The sequence below is a fragment of the Argiope bruennichi genome, chromosome 3 (genome assembly GCF_947563725.1).
Source record: "Argiope bruennichi chromosome 3, qqArgBrue1.1, whole genome shotgun sequence".
Lineage (NCBI taxonomy): Eukaryota > Metazoa > Arthropoda > Arachnida > Araneae > Araneidae > Argiope > Argiope bruennichi.
In genome coordinates this window covers 50,079,397-50,106,100 of record NC_079153.1, presented here as the reverse complement: position 1 = coordinate 50,106,100, position 26,704 = coordinate 50,079,397, and the positions used below count along the sequence as shown (strand labels likewise).

General features: G+C 27.8%; 1 protein-coding gene across 2 annotated transcripts in view; it reads left to right on the top strand.

The window, feature by feature from the left end:
- Nucleotides 1-26,704, top strand: part of LOC129962680 (nose resistant to fluoxetine protein 6-like) — a 39,264-nt gene that overhangs the window by 7,556 nt on the left and 5,004 nt on the right. The window contains exons 2-9 of one of the 2 annotated variants that reach the window (XM_056076587.1): nt 3,828-4,057; nt 8,896-9,013; nt 9,107-9,197; nt 11,498-11,583; nt 13,393-13,569; nt 18,456-18,549; nt 21,298-21,390; nt 24,824-24,989. In XM_056076587.1, the coding sequence (XP_055932562.1) occupies nt 3,828-4,057; nt 8,896-9,013; nt 9,107-9,197; nt 11,498-11,583; nt 13,393-13,569; nt 18,456-18,549; nt 21,298-21,390; nt 24,824-24,989 (1,055 nt within the window). The remainder of the gene's footprint in view (nt 1-3,827; nt 4,058-8,895; nt 9,014-9,106; nt 9,198-11,497; nt 11,584-13,392; nt 13,570-18,455; nt 18,550-21,297; nt 21,391-24,823; nt 24,990-26,704) is intronic. The other variant, XM_056076588.1, reaches the window with a different exon arrangement.

The following is a 26,704-nucleotide window of genomic DNA, read 5'->3' as shown; positions in this document are numbered from 1 at the left end:
TTATGCTTTAAATTAAAGTGGAAAGAATTTATCTTCAATTAATATAATAATATTTTTTACTGAAGCAAAGCATTTTTTTATAATCTCATTACTGAAAATAGAGTCACTCAGCGTTTAAACTTTATGGGCACTAAAGGATATCTTTTTTAATTTATGTAATATCTCAAGAGTTGGTCAACAAAATTTTCTTAGATTCATTATGAGCAGATCGATTAATTAACAATGTTTAAATTTAAATGCATCAAACACTAAGAAAATAAAACGAATCGTTTAAAATAAACGGTTGAAAACAGGTTTTAAAAAAACTACTTAAAAAACGATGTACTTAAAACTATAAGCATATACAAAAAATATATAACTAACATAAATACAATTTACTTACAAAAGTATGCAACTAACCCAAAAATAATTTAAATCATCCATTGATAACGTTGTCATGGCAACAATCAGAACAGAATGCGCATGCGTGAATTTTCTTCGCCGGTTACGTAACGCAAATACGTGATTTTTTCTACGCCAGTTGGGGTAACGCTCTGCGGATTAGAAATTTTTAATTTCCTTTATTCTGTTTTATTTTAATTCAAAAGTACTTCAGAATGAATCTGAAAGATTGATTCATTAACAATGTTTAATTTTAAATGCATCAAACATTAAGAAAATAAACAGAACCGATTGAAATAATCCGCCGAAAAATTTTAACCCTAGCCTCATTACTGTTGGGAGAAAAAAAAAACTGAAGCCTTTCTCGTTTGGCGCTGGGGATAATGGAAGATTTTTTTGGCGGAAAAGTTGGCGGTGGGGAAAATGGAAGATTTTTTGGCGGGAAAGTTAGTTTTTAATTAATAATTAAAATTCTAATTAAAAATTCGAAAAAAGAAACCCCAGGTGCACATTCCCAATCTCCAAGGTATACATGTACCAAATTTGGTAGCTGTATGTCAAACGGTCTGGCCTGTAGAGCGCCAACACACACACACACACACACACACACACACACATTGAGCTTTATTATAAGTATAGATGACTCGTTCTGCTCCTTTCTTCTTATAAGAATTCGCAGGACGTAGCATAAACCCATAAATAAGATACATGTCAAGATAACGCACCAACAGATAGCATTCTCTATTAACCGCATTCATCTACACGCAAATGTACAATTGAATTGGTCCATGGTCGGTTCGGGCCCAAAATTTAATAACATATAAAAAATTTTAATATTAAAACTGCTTAATAAGTTTCATCCTTTTTAGTTCTTAATGCTTTTTAGTTATTGTGTTCATATTCATGCAGGTGAAAAGATAAATTCTGTGTAAACGAATTTCGTTAAAAATTTGATGAAAGCGTAAAATATGAAATACTATGTATCAGATTTCAGCTGTTGATCATGACATGTCTCAGTGAATGTGTCCATAGATAGTTCGGCAGACAGTCGCTACGTTTTCTTCATATGCAGAAAGCAAAAGAAAAAAAAAACCTTTTTCTCAACTTGAAACTTTTATTTCAGTTACAAAAATGATAATCGATCAAAATCTAAAGCCAGTATTTAATTTATTCAAATATTTATACTTTGAACTTATTCTTTGATATTTTTATTTCATCATACCTTTATAACTCTTCTTTATTTATTTAAATTGATTTTTCAAGAATTTCTTTTTATTTCTACAATTTTATTCAGGCGATCTCCAGAGTGTTTTGCAGTCTTTATAAATTAGTTATGTATTTTACATAAAAACAATTTCTTTCGAACGATAGCTGTATTGAATCTATTTGCTGTCTCGATTGATTGTTTCTTCTTTGCTTTTTGCATCATAATTATTTTGGAAAGAGAAATTTAATATTAATATCTAATTATAAATCTAAACTAATATCCGTAATTCTATTTTATCAGTTATCAAAATGCTATTAATTTCATATTTGAGACGTTTTCCTATCTAAACCATAAACTTGCGTTAATTCTCGAAATTGAGAATTATGGTACTACAGGAGCTTTAGATTTCCCCTGCATATATGTAAACATATTTTAGTAGTTGCGTTGTCGAATAGAAGGCAACTTTTGAAAATTTTATAACTTTGATTTATTTTACCATGGGAGAAATAATTTGCGTACAATGCATAAGCAAAATGCGAATCTACATTGCGACACAAGAGCAGAAGAGACCAAAATTTTTCCCTCCAATGGTTTTACTAAGAGATTTTGATAGGAGTTTCTTTGACACGTGTATGCTTAGAAAGGGAAATTTAGGTATCTTTAAAAAAATGTTGCAAACATTAAGGATTTTTATCACTTTACTTAAAGCGTGAGAACCTGCTCTATTCAGCAGATATACAGAGCCCGCGTTGAATTATTAAGTAAAAAAGTGGGGATTGGATCAGAAAAAAAGAGAACATTTTAGAATACAATTAATTTGGGTAAAATTAAGATAAAATTTAGAAAAATTAATTGAAATTTAAATTAGATTAAGAAATATCATCGCATCACATATGGAACAAAAAAATGGCTGACATTTTATACACTGGTGTTGTTGCTTTCATGATTGACATCAAACTTTTTCAGCTTCAACAGATTTTAAAATGCAAATCTAACACTTCCAATTATGGACTGTTATTTGAAACATAAAAGAACTTACTAATTTGTATTTGAATTAAATAATTTGGATTTTAATGTTAAAAAATGTTAGAATTGACTGGTAGATTATTATTAAGGAAAATTGTTAAATAAGTGGAATTTAGGAAACAAATTTCATATTTTCAAACCTGTTGAATAATCTTAACCATAATTAAAAATATTCATAATTATAACAAAAGATAGACATAAATTATTAACTGTTACTTATTGTCCGAAAGAAAGAAATACCATTATGAAAACTACTTAATTTTATTATGTTTGTTCTCCATACAATATCAGAAAGCCCAAATTTTAATTTAAAAAAAGTTTATTTTATTTCAAAATTATTTCAATTCCATTACTGCATTAATTAAAAACTCGCCAAATCTAACTTTTCTCCATTTGTATGTCAATGAAGGTCAATTCTCTATTATTCATTTTCAACTGACAATTTTCAGCCTATTTTTACCCTTTTTGGTTTGGATATTTTTAGGGCAAGAACGCTTAACATTCCCAGAAAATGCATTTGACTAATACCTCTTTAAAAAACAGACATGCTTTTGTTGCTGTTTATTAAACCAATATCAAGAGCATGATTTTATTTTGATAATTTTTCTCCAGTGCTTTCTGGCATAATGTGATCTAAATAGTTATTCCAGAACGTGCACACACACACGCACACGTAGACATCTACACACACATTGTTAACCAGCCATTAGGCTTTTGAAGATGGAATTTTTGATAGATTTTTCATTCGCTTTCTGATGAAGCTGGAAGTTCTGGACAGCTGTTCAATTGTGTTTCCCAGACAGAAATAGAATATTTTAATATTTTTGGAAACTGCATAATTTGCATAATATCTATCTCAAAATTTAAATTGAGTAAATTGTTCAATACTGAAAATTTATGATTTTTGAAAATATTAATTCAGTTTAGATTTTTTGAAAACATTTAACTTCTCATTAATAAATTATTATTTCGTTAGTTATTTTCAGGAAAAACCTTTGATTCTTATGCACAAAAAACTACCATATTAACCACATCTTGAAATAAACAGACTTTTTATTAAGATTTCTTTGCAAAGTTACAATTTTTTTCAAGTTCTTGTGTCGAATATATATTCTATATCTATGCCAAATCTGAAATTTTTATTCCCTGGCTCAATTTGATTAAATATCGTTTCCTTTCATTTTTTAAAATTGAATTTATCATATGTTTGTAGTTGTGGATTCAACTGCTAAAGGAATGGATGGAGTTCTTAGTGGTACTTTTTCGGCTTTCGGAGTGTACGACCAGTGTTTGGAAACTACTGTTCCCCACCCTAAAAAGAAAGATGAAATATTATTTCAAGGACAGTATTGTATGATTGACTTTAGATTTCCTCTGCCACCCAAAGCAAAGCGATACAGACTATACGATCGACTGGACGATTTACAGAATTTTACTGGAACGGTAAGAAGAAAGTCAGTTTGTTTATGTATTTAAAATAAATAATCTAAAGTAAAGCGTATTAGTAAAATAAAAAGTGTGTCCACACCCTCCCAAAAAATTCTAAAATCAAAGTGAAATCCTAAATGGTGTAAAATTCTCGCCTCTTATTCCTTCACTGTTTTCTTCGAATAAAAGATTGAAATATATATTAAAGCTAGTTAAGTATTTAAATTCTTAAGTGCGTGAGATAGAGATCCTTTTTAGTTTTAAAACGTCAACTGTTATAACAATAAGTGAAGTCTAGGCATAATAAAATATATATGCCCTACTCGATGACATCATTTATGGTGACAACCAGCAGCAAAATTCAAAATTAACGTTCTTATTTTTAATATCGTTTAAAACGCGGGAAAATACCAATTACGAAGTTCTAAATATGAAAACACACCTTTCGAAAATTAATGCATAGAAGAGATTGTAAAAAACATGCATTTGTTTCATCTCGATTTCCAATGCTTAAAAAATATAGAATTTCTTCTTCAATTGTGGAATGTTTCCAATAGTGACTGTAAAAATGCCTTTTCAACAAGAATAATGAAATAAATTTGAAATAAGTAAATGCTCCTTTTATTTTTGAACTAAATTAAAAAGGGGAGCCTTCAAAAACCACAATCAAAAATATAATCATTCAAGTATACAAAATATTACTAAGATTCAGGTTCTTAACAACCCCCAAAAATACAAATTTGCTGCTTACATAATATTATAACCAATCAAGACAAACAATAAAAACAGTCGGAGCTGTCGTCAAAAGATAAGGAAAATAGGGCAAAATCCAAAGATTGGCCAAGAAAATAAATGAAGGGGACAACTTCGGAAACAAGACAAGATCGTAATCTAGATTGTGTGTATTGTTTGAAAAATTGCGAACATTTTTTTTTAAATTTGATTTAAGACCTTCTTATATAAGGTAGACGATATTAGTTCGGAATTATAATTTCTTCGAGGATGTTTACGCGTAGAAAAATCTATCTGTGCTCTCAGGTTCTTCTGTCACAGTTTGCACTGTATTCGGACTAAATCATTTTCTGTTTTTTAAGTAATGTTTCTTCAATCTCCATATACATTTAATTAAATTGATTTGTTTCTTAAAATTGTAATTTTGTAAGCGATGTTTCATTTTCATAAAATCTTATTTATTGTGTTTTCTTTAAGGTGAAGGTGAATACAAAATCTAAATATTTTTAACACTTATGAATCTGTTAATCAATTAACGTTAATAAAATTATGATTTCATAATAGCATTGCAAATGGTAGAAACATAGTGAAAATAGTTTTAGACCTTGATATTACTGATTCTGCATTATAAAATATTTTAAGGACTGAAAGATAAAAAATGATAATGAAAGATGAAATTGAAAAAGTATTAAATAAGTAGGTAGAAGTATTAAGTAAATAAAAAAATTATTATAAGTAAAAGTAGTAATGAAGTATAAAATATTAATTAACACATTAAGAAGCTGAAAATATTATAAAGTTGGGAACAAAATTCTTATCAGAAATTTATTGTTTAGGAAAAAAAAGCTGCAAGAAATATTTTCTCTGAAACGATTCTCATCATTATTTTTATCACTCAGTTATCTTTTTCTCAATTTTTGGAAAAACGTATAAAAATATTGGAAATTCTCGAGTTAAGGAAAGTGATTATCAATATTTATGGCTTCTCCTAGATACATTCAATGCAGTCTTGCTCAAGGAATTCTGTGAGAATAAGAATAAGTGGTAGTCTTTGAAAGCAAAGGAGGAAGAGTATCGAAAGTGATGCAAATATTACCATTCAAGTTAATGAGTTTTTGCCTTCATAGCGGCAAATGTGATGTGAAAGTTGCATTAAAACACCCCAGAGATTTATAAGAAAAGCCTTCAAAATTTCATGAACATCATCCAAATAACCAAAATATACTTTGGCGTTAATTGCTCGTCCGCCGGAATGAATGAAAGACTAGAAATTATTCCTTAGTGATCTCACTGGAAGGACTGTTGGATTTTCTTGTGGTTCATTGTACAATCGCGCGGGGGGGGGGGGTTCTAGCAAATTTATTCTGCAGCCGATCATTGCAGATGAAAATTAAAAATGATAGTTTAAATATTATGGCATATATATGTGCTTAATATATTCTCAGGGGGATGTTTATATATTTAAAATTATACAAATTACGAAATTTCGAATGACAACATTTCATTTTAATATCATGAATAGTTTTCTCTTGGAAAAAATACACAGAGTACAAACTTAAAAGACAAGATATTTATAGATAAAAGATAACTTTCCTAAGATATAATTTATTACGACTCTAGTCTGGAAACACTAAGTTTTAATTTTCAACTAAACCAAAAGATCTGACAAATTTTGGATTATTTCGACACTTTTCAGATGCCGTATTACTACAAACAACATACGATGCCTGAAAGCTACAAACAAGAAACGAAATTCTGCATGTTACTAGAAAATATTTTAAAATTTCTAAAATGAACGTGATTATGCAAATTAGGACGTAGGCATGATTGTAGCAGCTCTTTTTATCTCTCTTATTATTTATAGAAAGAACTTTATTTGTCACCTCATACTTTTGTCAGATCAAAAAAGCGCGAAAAGGTGGAAATAATGCTTAAAGAAATTCGGTCATAGTGAAAATCCCCAAGCATTCAGGAGCAAAATTAAAATATATAAGAAATGTGAATAAAATTTCACTATATATGATGGCTGCAATTAAAATTCTCATATTAATATTTGACTTCACCCATAAACATCAGTAGGAAGATGCGAAATTTTGCAAATCTATACTTATAATAAAGCTCAATGTGTGTGTGTGTGTGTGTGTGTGTGTGTGTGTGTGTGTGTGTGTGTGTGTGTGTGTGTTGGCGCTCTACAGGCCAGGTCATTTGACATACAGCTACCAAATTTGGTACATGTATACCTTAGAGGTCGGGAATGTGCACCTGGGGTCCCTTTTTTTGAATTTTTAATTTGAATTTTAATTATTAATTAAAAACTAACTTTCCCGCCAAAAGAATCTTCCATTTTCCCCACCGCCAACTTTCCCGCCAAAAATATCTTCCATTTTCTCCACCGCCAAATGAGTAAGACTTCGGAATTTTTTTTTCTCCCAACAGTAATAAGGCTAGGGTTAACATTAACATTTAAAATTAAACATTGTTAATTAATCCATGTTTCAGATTCATTCTGAAGTACTTTTGAATTAAAATAACACAGAATAAAGGAAATTAAAAATGTATAATCTGCATAGCGTTACCCCAACTGGCGTAGAAAAATTCACGCATTTGCGTTACCCAACAGGCGAAGAAAATTCACGCATGCGCATTGTTCTGATTATTGTCATGACAACCACTATCAATGGATGATTTAAATTATTTTTAGGTTAGTTGCATGCTTTTGTAAGTAAATCGTATTTATGTTAGTTATATATTTTTTTGTATATGCTTACAGTTTTAAGTACATCATTTTTTAAGTAGTTTTTTTAAACCTGTTTTCGACCGATTATTTTAAACGATTCATTTTATTTTCTTAGTGTTTGATGCATTTAAAATTAAACATTGTTAATTAATCGATCTGTTCATGATGAATCTGAGAAAATTTTGTTGACAAATTCTTGAGATATTACATATATTAAGAAAGATATTCTTTAGTGCCCATAAAGTTTAAACGCTCAGTGACTCTGTTATCAGTAATCATATTATAAAAAAATGCTTTGTTTCAGTAAAAAATATTATTATATTAATTGCAGATTAATTCTTTCCATTTTAATTTAAAGCATAAATTCTAAGATAGGTAACAGAAAATTAGAGAGATACATATTACGTTATGACTGAAGGCCTTTATAATATTATGAGTGAATTATATGACTATCAAAATTTGAAGGTTTAATATATTTTGATGAAGAATCTATTAAAGTTGGAATTGCGTAAAACATTTAATTATTAAAATTTAAACGAACATTAAGATTGGCGAACCTACTGGTCGCCAAAGGCTGCTAGTAATATAATAAAGGGAAGGAACAAAGAGAAAATATTCAGAAAATAAGAAAAAAATTTAGTTTATAAACATTTATGACATTTGAATCACATTGAAAAACATGTGCCTTAACACTTCCAATTCTAAACACTAGGTTCTCTAGTCACTATATATTAAATTTTTTTAGTTTGTTAATTTCTTTAAAAAAACTTATCTTTCATTAGTCATTCAGAAAATTTCCTTTTATTTTTTGGCGAATGGAATCAGATGTAAGAAGCAGGAGAAATTTTATTTATTTATTTATTGATCACTGTATTTAAAAAATTTCTATCAATAATTTTGTTTTATATCAATATTTTTTGAATAAAACAAAACTATCAATAATTTTATCTTTGACCATCAATACATTTTTTATTACTATTGCTATTCTATCTATGCTATCAATGAAAACCCGTTTTTTTTAAATAAAATTAATATTAGCTTCATATATTTAAAATCGTTTTGGGCATTTATAGAATCGAATATAAAATATAATTAACGTAGTGTAAAAGAACTACTACTTTGTCGTACTGTTGGACGAAAACGAATATAAATTTATTCTCAAATGCCATCCATCTATCTTTCTGTGTCTCATTAACTCTGAACGATCAATTATATCGAATTACATATGCTCTCTTTTATTCCAAAAGTCTTAAATTTGATTTCCATTACAAGACAAAGAAATGCAAAAAAAAGGTAACAATTAATGTATTCGATACTATCCAAATAGACAATAAGCAATTATCTATTCATGCATTATTATAAAAGTGATTCTTTTTTTCCATAGGAAGTTATGAAATTTTTTACGACAAAAGTTCATCTGATGTATTATGCCCCCATGAAACTGGGAATTTGTATTCCATCTGGTTGTACAGAAGATGATCTGAAGAGCATGTTAAATTTCGGTAATTATTTATTTTGGATATATTACCAATTTGAAATGAAAGCGTTTATATGAATTGCGTATTATAATCAAGTACAATTCCATTTATTTACAGTGGCTAGTGACTATAAACTCGATATCGAGATACCTCGCTGTGAAATAAAACAGAAAGAAACTACCGTTTCCGGAATTCAAGTTTTTGCAGTGTATGAATAATTCAATGATAATTAAGTTAATTTTTTTATAATTAATGCAATTCTAGTAATTATATATGACTATTATTAGTTTAAATATATTTAATTAAGAAAATATTATTTTATTAATAACTGCAATTATGTCTTCACCTGTGATAATGTTCTTTGTAGATTTCAAATGTTTTTGCTCTCTTCTTAGACATTTTTTAATTTATATAATTTTGTTATTTTACTCCAAAGAAATTTTTATGAAATAATATTCAATTTCCATTTTTACTGTTTTTAATTTTTTTTCATTCATATTTTGCCATTTTTTTAAAATTATATTATTTTCTTATAAAATCGATTTTTTATTTTATTTTCAAAACATTTATGAATTTAAATTTTTTTAATATAAAATATGTTTTTTGCGTTAAATAGAATTGTAGTTTAGATCATCTTCTTTAAGCTCTCATGGTGCTCTTTTGGTGCAATGCACAAATTTCCATAAAAAATTTTAAAGTTAGGGATAAAACAATTAATTTAAATACTGAAAAAGGAAAGACAAGATGCTCAAAAACAGAAATATGCACACATTTCTTTCTCAACTTTGGCTCTTTCTCTACATCCGTTGACACTTTCTCTTATCCCCTACCTGCTCATACGAAATAGATATCGACCATTTAGAGAAAAATTCATTAAGCTGATAAGTAATGAAAATCTCAAATTACTTTAATATAATGATAAATTTACCTTTGAAAAGTCTTCTTGATTTCCATTTGTTAATGGCTTGCCGATATATGAATCAATATTTAAAAGATATTTTCACAGACATGATAACTACTTTACATATATCGCTTGTGAATAATACTCACACTCACGTACACGCACGATTACAAACACACACATATAATTTATCAGCGCTCTTTAATTTAATGTTAATTCTAAGCATTTAAATTTAAATTTAAAAACTATTCTTTAATTTATAGATTTTGGGGGCTTTTGGCTTGCCACCCAGAGTTTAATTTCTGTTGCAATGAACTTTGAACTGTTTCTAACAATGAACTTTGTATCATGCAAAAATTACTCACCTAAAAAAATCCGAGCACAAAAAGTTTTCAAGAAAATTCCCTTCTAAACATATGAACGCTGAACATTTTCCTACACGCACTTCATCCGTTATAGCATTGTTATCAGTAAGGACGCTACTTAGGTGTTTCCGGTAATTGTTTAACAAAGAATTTATAAAATCGTTTAGATGTGCAACTCTTGCCTGATGATAAAAACAAGAATTAAAGAACCAAATCGCCTGCTTATTTAACAACATGAAAGTCATACAATGATGTACAAAAATATAAGCAAAAGATATTAAAAAAATATAACGGAATATGATTATAAAAGGAGGAAGTGTCTCGATTTTTCTTTCGTATCCCTAGATTAACTAATTTTAAAAAGTAGGTTATTATCCTCTCAAGAAATATCACCAAAAAAGAAAATTAAATTCTAAATTTTGAAAAGATATAGAGAAAAAACATATAGATTTATACATAAGATATGGAAAATGGCTTTCCGAAAACCAAAGTTCGATATTTTTTTAATCAAGATTAATATTGTTTTTAATAAGTGAATCTTTAAAGATTCTAATTTTTTCGATTGAATATTTTTGTTAAAACAACTGGTGCTTATTCAAGATACTGATTCAGAATGGTGATTCTATAGATTTTAGTTGAAATATTAGATAACCAAAATGTGAATCCGTTGAAAGTAAAACAAAAATAATTTTTTGTCATAAATATCAATACATAGGTTTATTAATTTGATTTTTTAAGTCTAAAAAAATCTACTTGATATCGGTTATTATTTGTTTTTTAAAAAGTGAAGTTACATAATAAATATTCTGCCTATTAAATGCTCTTTGATTAGATATAACATCATCAGCATACTTAAAAGTTTAGAAATTATATCATTTTCTTCTTCAAAATAATAGAAAAAGGTTTACACAACACACACCCACACAAATATATTTCTAATTCTTCTAATCAACATGATTTTTGAAATTTTAAAAATATATATTAATCCCATATAATTTCGTTATTTTATACATGATAAAATGCGAGTCTGATTACTCATCCGTTTGAAGAAATGCATATTCATTTAAAATGAAATCATTGAGATTTGATAAATTTCCATGATGTTTGACTGGAATATTTTAAGAATATCATTTTCTACTAGTCTTGACTCCTCATTTTAATTAGAAGATTATTCGTACACTGTACTAGTAATCTAAGCAATATAATTTAGAATCATCTAAACTGATTTTTATTCTTTTTCAGCGTTGCTATTTGTGTTTTGACCACTTTCCTTCTTCTCGGCACTTGGATGGAATTGAGCTGTGAACCTATCCACAATCCATCAAAATGTAATTACAGTATAGATTTCAAATTATTTGTTTTAGCACATAAAATTATATATTTTTCAATCCATATCAATCGGTGCTTTTAGATGGTTAGTTGAATAAGATATTATCTTCGATTTCTAGTTTTTTTCTCAGCCATCAATACAAAATACTCTAAAAATATTTCGTAAATTATTGAAAGCTAGTAGAGAGTTCAAAGTAGACTCTTTTGTTACAAATTGTATATATAGAAAAAAATAAGTTTTAAATGACGCAGAAAAATGAAAGATGTTGAAAGAAAATTTAAAGTACTGATTGTATAACAGATGCTGATATGAGCAAGTATTAACACAAACGCATGCTTCACACTATCGAAAAATGAATGGGTATACATTTTTATAGACGCCAGGTATGTTTCTAACATTTCCAGCAGTATCAAATAGTCTCAAGAGGAGATATTATTCGAAAAATCAACTGGGATATTATGCAAGATATTTATTAAATACACTTACAAGAAAAGTCCAGATTTATTAAGAATCACGGTGATCAAGGAACAGTTCCACCTCAAACTATCCAGTAGTTTGCATGCGAGGTAGAATATTTATTGCGCATTTATTAATGCACTTACCTTTTCCGAATCATCATTTTGCAATAAAATAAGTACATTTTAGTGCCCTCTATCATTTTTTAAAACTTTATCAGACATTATTGGAGGCATGTGTATATCAAGCAACATTTTCATATTAATCATCACTTTTTGAATTTTATTTTCATAGAATATATTTATATACACAGAATTCCAACATCTATTCCATTTTCTTTCGTCAGAAATGTTATTATAATAAACAGCTTTTCATAAAATTAACCACTCATAAGTTTGGAGCTTTAAATACAATGGAATGTCTTCTGTTATCATTTTGCAAATTGATTAGCATATATAAGCATAACCATAGATAAATAAAAAAAGGATGCATTTAAATCTAATTACATACTTAAAAATTCATTTTCAGGTGATATAAGGAATTAGTTTCAAGACTATCATTCCACAATGGCTAATAGCTTTAATGCATTTTAATCTCTATCTAAGCAAAATAGTTTCTGATGATGTTTTCGAAATTTCAATAATTCTCTCACAGCTTCCGATCCAAGATTTCCAGTTTAAAAATTATCAGAATATATTTTTTCAAAATTTTATTCATGGCTAAATTTTTCAGCATTTCTCCATATCTTTAATAATATAAAAGCTATTTTTAAATTTATATTTTTAATGTTAGAAGAGTTGTCAGACTGTACTTTTTCTGTTATAGGTTTTGAGTCCAGAAATAGTCTGTTTTGCAATGATGATGCAAAAAAAAAAAAAAAAAAAAAAGATGATGCGAGAAAATTAAAAGTTTTATTTGTATAAAGATGCTCATATGATTGACCAATAGCAGAAGTTCAAATTTCACATAATCAAATGGCTGACTGTATATTTTAAGAAACATCAGGGCTTAATGAAATTAAGGTTACAATTAAAAATCTCTATAAGTATTGATATCAATATAAACATATATTGCAAACGTAAATATAATTGTACGCAGTGCTTATTGATAACCAAAAGAATGGCTGATTTTATTCTGTGTCTTTTGATAAAATGATATAATCTGTAAAATCAATGGCAATTATTCACAGAAAAAAGCAGAGAACAAAAAATTCAAAACAAGATTATTTAACAGTATATTAACAATTTTCCCCCAGTTGGAAGCAATAATTTATCAGTTTATTTCAAATATAATTTGTTAGAATGTTTATATCTTTGTATCTTAACCAATTACTGAATTTTCCATGTTTTAGATTTAGGGAACCGCATCCTTTTGTCCTTCTCGGCTATTGCGAATTTCAAGCGCCTGATCAGTACTAAGACCACCGATGAGAATCTTAGATGCCTTCATGGAATCCTGTTTTTCACAATTACGTGGGTGGTTTACGGTCATGCTTATCTTTTCCCCGGAAAGTTTTCGACTAATTACAGTAAGTAATGAATTTCAAAGAATAATTTCATAAAAGGAAATAATAATTATATTTAGTTTACTGTTATTTTTTAAGATATATTTCTTTTTAATAACTACTTTAAGGTCTTTAGACATAACTATTGAATCTTAGAAAGTTATTTGAGTACATCGACATATTTTAAATGATATTATTTAAGTAAAATTTAACTATTAAAAATTCACCATAGAAAAATTGTGTACATCAAAAGTAAAATTACTCAAAACATTAAAGAAATTTTCTCAGATTTTTAAAGTTTAGCTTTAACACAAAAATACCAATCTTATCCAAATATTTTTAATATATAGTGAAAAAAAACCCATTTCGCCATTATTGATCTTCCAATAGACCTAAATTTAAATTATTTTCTATAATTAGTAAATATCAATAAAAGTAAATATCAATAAAGCGTCGAGTACGTATTAAACATCTTGTTTGATCAGACCATGAATAAACCTTTTTTCTGTAGGAAATTATATCCATGAATGCAGCCCTCTGATGCTAAACTAACATTAAAAAATTAGCGGTGCCAATCATAATTCGATTAATATACAATGTATTTCTATGAAAATTAGGAATTCTATTTATATCTTATTCATTTTGTTATATTTACATACTATGGAGTTATATTAATATGCCATGAGCGTTGTATGAGAGTTAAGGTTCCATTATAAAAGATATTTATAATTCTTCACATCTGCTGTAATGGAAGCCTGACAATATTAATAGATGGATTCTCAGATCCATTCAAATTATAGCCAGTCAGAAATATGATTTTCTATGCTCCTAATATCTTGTAAAACAAGACATTCATATATATTATATAAAAAAAATCGATGAGAATGAAATCTTGTAGACATCTGATGAGAAAATACTGTCGATCCATACTTACCTAATCTCTGCAGTATTCACCTTTATAGTATTATGAAATCGAAGTATACTTCACCTTAAAATATTCACATCTGAAATTATTTCATTTCACGTTCAATTGAAAGGCTACGGATAATGCCCCCTTGTAATCGCTAATCATATTTCGAAGCACAAGTTCAACGCCAGAATTGTTTATCCTGATCAAACAGACAAGCAATTAATATCAAAGATTCCACTATGCTTCTTTTTTACTTGAAAAGAAACATCATCGTATTCAGCATTTATATCATTTTTTCATACAAAATATATGGAATAATTATTAAACAATAAAAATTATATGGCTTTAAAAAATTCCAAATTGTTTTATCTTATTAAATGGGCCTAACGGCGCCACATTTTCTAAAAATTTATTTCACTCAAAATAAAAATAAGATTTTACCTGCACGAACGCGTTACGTGTGTATGAGAAAAATTTGTTAGTAGATAAAAACTGAAATTAAAAAAGTAAGTTAACTCTCACAGCTAACTAGCACTAGAAAAGTATATTTTTTAGCTTGTGTCTTTATGAAATTAAATATGAAACTTGATATTTTATAGAAAAACAAATACAAGAAAGTATTTTTGTGACTTTTAAAATATATTCATTATTGAATCAGTAATTCTGTTGCTATTTGACTCCAACATTGTTTAATATGTACGGGATATCCAATCAATCCAAATGCTGAGGAATTACAAAATTTTAAGCTTTTATGAAGATTCGCTGGATAGTGAATTTTAATTAATAAAATATTTTAGAGATAATAAAAAGGAGGTCCACTTTTTTGTGTGTCAAAAACTGATTTTAAAATAATCTGAATATCACTGTTTTATAAAAATATGTGACTTTTAAACACTCCTTTGGTCGCCTTGAAGAATATACGCTTGTCTAATTGTCTAATAATTGTTAATGTCTAAAAATAATGACATTCCAAAAATTTATAATTTGGTAGATTTGGTCGCAGAAGATTGAAACGCTTTTGATTTAAAAGTTAGAATGCCAAGAATGTTTTATTGAATATCATTTATATGATCTAAGGACTGTATAAAATTTCGACTTAAATAATTTTTTCAGATGAATGAATATATATTAATTTTCATGAATTAATTCGTTGAGATATTGTACAAATGATTAAAAAAATATTCTGTTGTACACATAAGACATCAATGCTGAATGATTCTCTTATATGCATTCATATTTACAAAAAACATGTTTGGTTTCAACAAAATGGTATTTGTATTTGTCGAAGTTTAATAACTTCGATTTCAATTTAACGTTTAAATTTAAAAGCAAAATTTAAAGTTTAAACTTTAAAGCAAAAAATAGACGAACATACAATTTAATGAATAAAACGGTCCAAGGCATCTATAATAATATGAATTATGTGACTATCAAAATTTGCAGATTAAAATATTTTACTGGGGAAGTCATGAAGATCGATTGAAGTAAAATATTTAATTCAAAATGTTAACGATTATGAATTCCGGTAAGCCTTCTGATCTCCAAAGAGGCTATTGTGATATCAGATTGAGTTTCTCAATACAGAGGATGGCTGTAAAATTATTTTACCTGTTAAGAAACATATACAAGTAAAACTAATGAATAGAATGAAATTAACTTCCATATATAGATTGTCAAAGTCATACAAAAAAAATTCGAAAAAGAAGTCTCCAAAACATTAGTAACAAAAGTTACCGATAGTAGAAATTTTGGCGCTATAGGAATGAAAATGGCGAATATAACTATCATAACGAAGCAAAGAAAATGAATTTCCGTGAATGAATAAAAAATTTCATCAATGTTCTGTAGCTAAAAATAATATATGCATAGATATACATGAACTGTTTTATTAATCAACGTCAATGCAAAATATTTATTATACTGACTTTATCCTTGCGTCTAACCATGCTTTCTACAGCTCCATATAAAATTTGACTTCTTTCCTTTTATCAATTTCGGCTGCATTCAAACAAGGAAATTCGTTTTATGGCCAATTTATATTTAAAGGTTTCTTTAAAGCAACAGTATAATGGATTGCAGAAGAATGTAGTAAACATAAATTAAATACAAAATTTTGTGATCTTTCCCTGATTGATTGTGCAAACGAAGAAAATATTGAAATGCCTATAAATTTCTTAATTGTAAATTGAAAGTTAATTAATAAATTTCTTGGAACATATTTTTGGTTGCATAATAAAAATGAAATCTACAATCTTAAGCTGGATTTTTACCAACATTCGTGCTTAATTTTGAAGTCATTACTTCATCTCAATTCATTGTTCTAAAATTTTCTCAATTTTCTAAAATATTGAAATGCCTATAAACTTCTTAATTGTAAATTGAAAGTTACTTAATACATTTCTTGGAACATATTTTTGGTTGCATAATAAAAGTGAAATCTACAATCTTAAGCTGGATTTTTAGCAACGTTATTGCATAATTTTGAAATCATTACTTCATCTCAATTCATTGTTCTAAAATTTGTACATAGTTCTCATATGACGTAGAAACAAACTGGGCATAAATTTCAATATAAATTGATCAGCAAATTTTCCTCTTTAAACTAGACTTCTGGCATAACCGGCTTATCATGCTTGATCTCTAAGTTTAATCAGATCGCAGTATGCAAGAAGACAATTTGATGTCAAGAAAAATTGTCAGGAAACAGATATTGAGCCGAGTTTTCTTTTATCACAAGGTTATCGGAATCAACATATATTTCCTTCTTTAAAAGAGAAGAATTGTCCCAATATTGTTTTACAGAGATGAACTTGAAAATTGACTGATTTAATTTTATAAGAATTTCAATGTCAAATAATCGCAATACAGTTCCTCCTTTCCATGGCCAATTTTGAAAATTTTAAAAGTTTATCCTTTTAAAACAGGTATAAGTATAAACTATTTCTAAAAAGAACTAACGAATGAGGTATTATTTTTAAATTAGAGAAAAAAGAGATTGATAAAAATGCAAATTCCAGAATTTTTTGGATATAATGACAATAATTACAAAACTTAAATAATTATCCAGTTATAATTAGCATCTATTAAGTATTTGATATTCTAGATTTGTGCTAGATTTTCTTTCATTTAACTCGATTTATTTCATGTATGCAAAACTGGTATTGATCACTAATCTTCAGCTCAATTTCCACTCTGCTTGAGATTTTAAATCTTGTGAATTTTTTTTCTTCATTCTCGCAAACAATAAATTTCTTTAAACTTTTCCATCACTTATTTATCAATTAATCGATCATCTTGATAAAATTTTAATTCCACACTCAGATATTAAGTAGAATCCTTCTTCCTTGGCTTTTAACAACGGAAAGAAAATATCAGGATTAAATATTTAGTGAAACATCAAAACGGTTTAAATTTCATCTCAACAACTTAATATATGGTTGAAAATAAAGTTAAAATTTTTTAAAAAATTACGAAAATTTAAAAAAAAATTTAAGATTATTAAATTTATATTTTTGAATTTTTAGACGTTGCAAAAATTATTTTTGTGCTATTATATATATGGAAGTTATGGTGCAAAAACATCAAAATTTCGGTGAATTTTTATTAAACTAAAATTTTAAAACAAATCACTCCGAGATACATTTCGAAATTATATATATGCCAAGTTTGGTATGTGTAGACTAAATGATCTGCTCTTTAGAGGACCAACATAAACACGTACTTACATTAGTTGTTATTATTAGTAAAGATATATGACCCATAGAGCTCACAATCATACAACGTATCACATTCTAAGCGAAATAAATTGGATTCAATATTATATTTATTTAGTTTTTTACCTCAATTTTATACAAAATCAAAAACATCAAGGATTATATCTTTCTTATATATATATATATAAATTGAATGAATAAAGAAAAGAGTAAAACTTTTATCGTGTCTTTATTTGAGAGCTATTAAGCTCTACAAAAGCGGTATCATATTCTAACTTCGTTTCCAGGCACATTGTTTCGTATGCCAGATGTTGCATCTGAGCCAGTGGCTCAAATGATTGTAAATGGATCTGAAGCCGTTGATACTTTCCTTTTCGTAGGGTAAGAAGTGCCATTTGCTATTAGATATTTAGCTGTATAGTAAAATATAAATAATTATTCATTTAAAAACAGTTTTTTTCGGATTTTTTAAATTTATATTGAAAAATTTTAAGTTTTTTTATTCATTTTTTTATTGGGTATATCGTAAGTGCCTTTACTACGTAATCTTTTCACTTTTTATCGTCTCTTACCTTAATCAGTAAATAAATATATATTCAAGAAACGTAACTTGTTTCCTAATTTGCTATTACTGAACAATATAAGGAAATCGTTTGATCTTGGAAATTTCTAGAGTACTTTCCGCTTTCTATAATAGCCATAATTCTACCTTTAATCATGTTATTTGTTCTTGATAATTTTCAATGTCATGTGAGATCTACTGGACGATTTAACAAACTTTTTCTAACGATTTAAACAGCTATTATAGTATTTTAAAAGGTACAAATTATACATTTTTATCTTTCTTCTTCCTCTCTGCCACCAATCTTAAAAATCCATTTTCTTACTATTTCATTGAAACTATTCTGTTAATATTTTGCGAAATACTATTTACACATAATTTTTTCCATTTTTTTCCATTTTTTTTATAAATTGATGTGATTGTCAAAATAATTTGCGTAATATAATAAAATCTGTAACACATAGGCCTTCAGAATTCATTGAACTGTATCCATACGTTCCATTCTAATTCATTCTACCCCTTTCCTTTATGTAAAATCACTCCATTTATATAATCAGTCAAATTTCTTAATCCCATGAAATATAATTTCCGCTGTACATTTTTTGAAGTGGACCTTATTTTGATATAGTTTTATTCAATCAGTTTAGAGCAAATACTCAAATTAAAATACCCTAGTGTTAAAATAGTTTCAGACCAAATTATGTTATTATCAATTCATGTTTTAAAATATTTTATTAAAATAGTCACGTTACAACAACAACAACAAATATTTTTAGTTTACAGTTATAAACTGTGACATTTTTAATCATAAAACTAAAAGTGATATTGAACAAGTTCAGTTCTAAACATTAGTTTATGATTTCCTGATATACACCAGTGGATAGATAAAGATTGTTAAATACAAATAATTCTTAATTACACTCATGTCCATAAATTAAGGATAATGCAAGTTCAGGAAAAGAAAGAGTCAGCAGCAAAACAAATGTAACTTATTTTCTAAAGCCTATTTATTAAACAAAAGGTAAAGAGTAAAAAAGATGCTATATGTTTGATATCATTAATAAAAATTGCGATTTTTTGCTCCCTGGAGCAAATTACAAAAATAACCTATTACAAAAACCAATATTACATGGTTGGTATGATGGTTAATACATAGTATGTCTCCCAGACGATGCAATGCAGTCCATACAACGCCTAGGCATGCTGAATATCAAATTATCGATCTGATCTTGGGGAATATTACACCACTCATCAAATAATGCTCTCCGAAGTGCCGGTAGACATGTAGGAGGGGGTTGACATACTGCAACTCGTCGGCCAAGCATGTTCCATAATGCTCTACTGGATTCAAGTCCGGTGAGAATGCTGGCCATTCCATACGAGTGATATCCTCCGATCGAAGGTATTCGTTTATGATGCTTGCAAGGTGAAGACGGGTGTTGTCATCCATAAACACGAATCCTGCGCCCATGGCGCCCCGAAGCAAACGTACATGTTGTTCCAGAATGATGTCCCGATAGATTTGGCCTGCCATGGTTCCAATTTGAACATGCAGGTCAGTTCTGTAACCCAGAATAATTCCTCCCCAAACGAGCAATCCTGCACCACCATAATGGTGTCGTTCAATGATGCTCTCTTGGTGGTAATGGGTACCTGGCGCTCTCCATATGAAAGTCCGGCGAGAATCAGACTGCAAGCTAAACCTGTGGGAAACATCACACAATCCCACTGTTGCGGTCCTCACAATGCACATGCTCTCTACTTCAGGATAACCGCAGGAGACAATGAGTTGTAGTAAGTGGAACACATCTGACAGGAGTACGAGCATATAGACCAATCTGCCCTAAGCGTTTGTACACGGTCTGCCTTGAAACTGTCGCACCAATGGCTGAAGACAGCTGACGGGACAGATCTGATGCTGTGCTCCGTCTGTTTCTTTTGGCAGTAATTGCCAAATACCGGTCATCATTCGGCGTTGTATCTCGGGGGCGACCTGTGCTGTAACGTCTACTCACATTACCATCATCTTAGAATCGTTGCCAATGGGACACTTGGGCGATTCCAAGTTCCTCGGATACTTCCAGCTGAGTACGCCCACATTCCAAACGGTCGATAATTCTACCATGTAAAAAATCATCCATCCCTTTGTGTCATAACTATGCGGTTATAGCACTGAAAGTCTTATAAAGCGCTTGCGAACAATTTTACTTTTTTGCCTGCATTCCTTATACATCACTCTCTTACACTCTCGACATTGTGACGTACTATCGGTGTCATCTGGTGGTTTCCTGCTATTTGCATATGATTTTTGAAGATGTGTGTAGTCATTTTACGGGTGATATACGTATGTATCTTAGAGTTCGATTTCCGAGTGACTCTGAATTATCCTTAATTTATGGACATAAGTGTAATTTTTAATATTCATTTTTCTTTTATAATTTTTCGATATTTGTTTCATGAAAAATTCAAAATAAATAAAAATCGGAACAAAGTGGAAAATTAAATATATACTAAACATTTTGCGATGAAACAAATTTATATCACTTTCTTTATTCTTTAAATTTCAGAGGAATGCTGGTATGTTATTACACAGTGAAAAGAGTAAAGATCGAGAAGAAAAGTTTCGACATCTTTTCTTTTATATTTTATAAATTATGGAGGTAAGATTCTGTCGTCAATAATTATTCAAATGCAAATCTGATGCTTTCAGCTTTCAGTAATGAGACAAATAAAAATCTAAAAGTGCTGATATCATATATTTTATTCATATGTAATAAGTTATTAAAAGTTTTATAATAAAAAAATCTTAATTTTTAATAGACATCCTTATACGACTGGTAAAATCAAGCTATGATATTACGAAATTGAATTAATTAAATTGTGTACTGAATCGAAATTAACTTAAATGGATAAAAATCTTTAGAACTTTTAAAAACTTAAACATTTCTAGATAAATATTCTCGGAAAGAAAAATCTTACTTGTTATAATAAAATTGACTATCATAATAGTAAATTACAAAAAGTGCTTTTTTTCGTATGAAAAGAGTCAAAATTGTGCTTGCGCAATCCGCTAGAAGCCTTTTCGAAGTTCAAAGTTTAATATCCAAATACAAACAATCAAGAAAATTTTTGGAAAAATAAATCTCAAAGTAAATGCGTTCCGATAATATTGTGTTCTTTAATCACATAAACGAGTCTCAAAATAATCGGAAAGTTCATTATCTGAAAAAAATACGAGAAGTGCACAAACATTATAGTAATTATAAATTAGCTGTAAAGACCACATATAAAATATCATCCATACTTGCCTAAGCGTTTTTTAATTATATTCTCAGATAAAAATAATTACTTATATAATAATAATTAAATAATAATAAATATAATTCCAACAATGTTTTTCAAAGGTCGCATGAAAATTTGAAACAAGGGAAATCGCCAAAATTCCAAGGTAGAGTAAATAATTTCAAAATTTAAGAAATTATGGGACGATTTATGGGTCTAAGACGGAAGAATCGACGGTTTTTTTCCCATTATATTCCGTTCTATTATAATGCAATTGTTCTATCTCGTATATAATTAAAATACCATGGTGCGCATCTGCATATTCTAAATTTTACTTAAAATTTGATTCAAAATACTATATAAAATCTGAAAATGAAATGTTCCATTAACTAATAGAAATACAAGTTTTAAATAAGAAATGATTTAACTAATAATTCTAAACAGAGATTTTAAATTGCTTCTATTTTATATTTCTAGCTTAAAAACTCATGAGCATACTTCTTAACATTACATATACAATTAATATATATATTTTTTTTCTTTTTGAATGCATGAAAAAAAACCTTACACAGGAATTTTCCACAAAGTTCTAATGAGGAGTAAAAAAAATATTTTCACTTATTTATGATATAGCAATTTGATACCACGGTTTTTGTATACCAAAACTCTAAAATTCTTTACAGACCTCTGGCATCTCAGTATTCTAAAAATATTTCCAGTAGTATGACTTAACAAGCTCGGACATTTCTCACAGAGCTCTATTTTCTTTAAACAAAGCTTCTTGGTAACATTTGACACTGTTTGATGCAAAATGGTGAAATTAAATGAGAGAAATTTTAGCATAGGTGAAATGTTTTTGTAACTGAAAATATTTCTTCGGGGATTATTTAAAAAGATAATTGATGAAAGACCATTTTTTATAAATATTCCATTTAATGTTTAGAGCAGAAGATCACACTTTATTTAACTCTTCACTGAATATTCTATCGAATTTTCACATAATTTTATTCTTAATGTTTTTTATTTTTTAAAATAGAAATTTAGAAAATATTTTAGAATAAAAACAAAAAAGTTTTCAACAAATTAGAATAGAAGTTTTAAAAATATTTTGAAACAGAAATTCAGAATAGATTTAAGAAAATAAAAAACGAATTTTTGAATGAAATTTTTAAAATTGAATTTCGTATAGAATATTTTTTTAAATTCGATTTTTTTATTTTTCTGTTGCTATGTATAAATATCCTTTGCAAAAAATATTTGTTTTATTTTGAAATTTAAAAAAAAATCGTGTATTGAATGGTTAATAAAATAATAATTTGTATTTCGCTTTTCTAAAGCAAAAGTTCAAACACAATATTTATATTTTATAAAATTTTATGCATTTATAATCCTTTCATCTTTTCATATCATAAAAATTCGAAATTTGAAATTAAACACATTGTTTATAATTGTAGCGTCTGTCACTTGATAAGGCGTCAATTGCATACCGAACCTGAGTGTATTCAAAATTTGACGAGATCATAAATACATATGATAATGATGTCATATTATGCTTTGTTAACCTATAAATGTTGTGTGCTGTCTAGAGGTCATATTTAAAGAACCCAAAACACAAGAGTAACGTGCCTATCAAATTCGAAACTAGGTAAAATAGTCAAACCAAGTTAGATTGACCTACCTGAGAAATTCAACAACCTTTTGGCGATATAGAATGTCTTTGTTAGCGAGAAATATTCTTCATATTTCTTTTCTTCTGAAGTTCAGTAGCCACACATGTGAAATTTTCTAGATTCTTTAAAAATCAGATAAAGTGAAGTAAATGTATCTTTATCTATAAAGCAAAAATTGAATTAAAATTCTCTTTACAATTTTCTTTAGAATATAAAAGTGCTGCCACTAATAAAAAAGCAAAATAACAGATAATAAATTTAAATACTTCCTAAGTGCAAAATGCATTCTAAATAAAATTTATAAATAAAAGCGTTCTAATTAATTTTTAAATACAATAATTCTTAACATAATTATAAATAAAACACAAAACTATTACTTTAATTTATATCATTTTAATTTATGCTGTTTTAAGTTAAATTGTTTCGATTAATAATATATCAGAAAATTGTTAATTCAAAATATTGCAAAAATTCTCATTTATTTTTCTATTAATTCAAAATTAATTCATTATATGATTCTCAACCAAACGATTTTTCTTTGTTTCCGATTACGTCATGCCTATTTAACGTCAGCAAGATTATGATGCATAAAATGAGTGCAATGAATTCCGAAATATTTACAACAAATAGTATTGTAATTAATTTATTTAATCAATACATTTTTAATTTTAAAAACAGTATTTTTAACAGTGTATAATCAACATAACATTATAATGATTTATATGGAAATGTAGAATAAAATGAAAGCAAATCTGTATTTAGAATTTCTTTTCCAAATAATGAAAAAAAATGTTTTGAATTTAAAAAAAAATATCTAGCAAGAAATGAAATAGTGATTTTTTTTTTAATTTTTTAGTAGCACTGTAATAAATATCATTTTTTCCTAACATATACTTGACAAAGGATTGCTGTCATTTGTTTTTTATTGTAGCTTTAAATTTTGAAGATTTTTTGTTTAATAAATTTTTTACAAGTAAGCAAATCAATACATTAAATTAATTTATAGTTTAATATATTCATTTTATATTATTTTCATTTATATTTTCCTGATATTGATTATACTTATTTATTTACATTTTCCTGGTATTTCTATTTGCAAATGATATTTTGAGGTCTTCACTAAAATTCTTTTTATTTCCAGAGTTGCACCTGTGCTCTATTTTATACTCTTGATAAGTACATTAGGCCCTTTAATGGGTTCCGGTCCAGTATTCCATGAAACAATGAGGGACTCTGTTTATTCTTGTTTTCAGCATTGGTGGCAAAATGCACTTTTTATAAATAATTTCTTTCATTCAAAACAAATGGTAAGATTTTTTATGTTGTTTGAGTTAATGATGAATTTATTTCTTTATCATCCCTTCTGTTCAAAATCAATTCAAATGTTGTCTTTGTTCTTTTTTAATATTAATATTATTAATATCCTGAATTGCAATTGCTCTTCAATAAGTAATTCTCAGGCAGACAGCTTAATTTATTTTAATTTAAAGAAAAGTTATTAATATAGAAACTTATGTTTTTTTTTCATAAATAAAACTTTTAATAAAAAGCATTAATTCTTAATAATACCTGACGAGCACAACTCATTATTATCAGTTTTCTCACGAAAATTCTTGACGAGTTAGACTAACCATTTCCGTTAAAGGGTTAGTCTAACTCGTCAAAATGACTAAATTAGTTTGAAAACTTGTAAAATATTTATAGATATTACCTTTAGAACATCTCTTTACAAATTAAAATACAGAAATCAACTGACAGTGAATACTTTTGGACCTGGAGGAATTCAACTATCACGAAGGGAAAAAAATAAAAAAGTACAAAACTAGAAAGAAATATATAAAAATCTTGAAATCATTCCCAACGTATGAAATTCACTTTTTCCTTTTTGTGTGGCCTTTAATAATGTATTGCATTAATATTGCATTGTATTGTATGTATTGTGTGATATTTAATATTGTCTTATATCCTATCTTAGAGGAAGGAAATAAAAATTCAGAAATTGTTTTGATAATCAATTTATACTTATTTTAAAAAATAAATGCCCTCCTCTTTTGACCTTTTCAAATACAATGCACATATTGGAATTTAAAAATATATATATTGTAAATCGTATCCCTGAATCGATTAGTTAGACATTTGATGACGTTCAAATAGAAATAATTTATTACTTATTTTAGATTCTCAATTAATTTTTATTATTATATTTTTCTTTTACTGTCTTAAATAATAGTTTATTTAATCATTCTTTTTGTTCGTGATGCCAAGTAAAATAGAATACATTTTTATTTAAAAAAAATAATAAATGGACACACATTTTGGTATCTAATTTTTTTTTAACATTTGTATAAGAAATGCGAGAGACACACGGAAAATAATTTTTTTCTTTTTCATATAGTCAAAGCTGCAACATTAGAAAACACATTGCCATAACAGAAGACAAACCTTTAACCCCTGACACTGATGCATTTGTGGTACACTGAAACTAATTTCATGAAAGCCTTGGGTGAACGTTAGTTGAGGAATCCATTTACAACTTGTTATACCTCTTCCTAGCTTCCGAATATCGATGACTTCCTAATATGGATTTCAACGCAGAAAAAAAATTAATTTTCACAATTCTAAAGGATTTGTATTGGGTGGTTAAGTTTTTTAGTTACAAAAAATGAATGCGATCTAGTATCTTTTGTTGCATGGGATTTTCCATTGGCATACAAAAGCAACAATCTTTGATTTACTGCCATGGTCTCTCGCAATCAAAAGGTGTTTTTTTCAGTATGATTTACGTGAGGCATGTTTCCAGACGTGTTAATATCATGCTGTTTTACATCGGAAAAAGCTCGGGTATGCCGAACTGCAGCTGTTTTTTTTTTTTTTTTTTTTCGGAGCATACGTCATTTCTGTTTTGTTCTCGCTCTGCTAACGGAGAATTCATGAAAAATTATATTGCATTATGATGGTAGATTTTCTTGCTTTGAAACACATTTTCCACGAAATAAAACGAGGAAATTTATTTTCAAAGCTT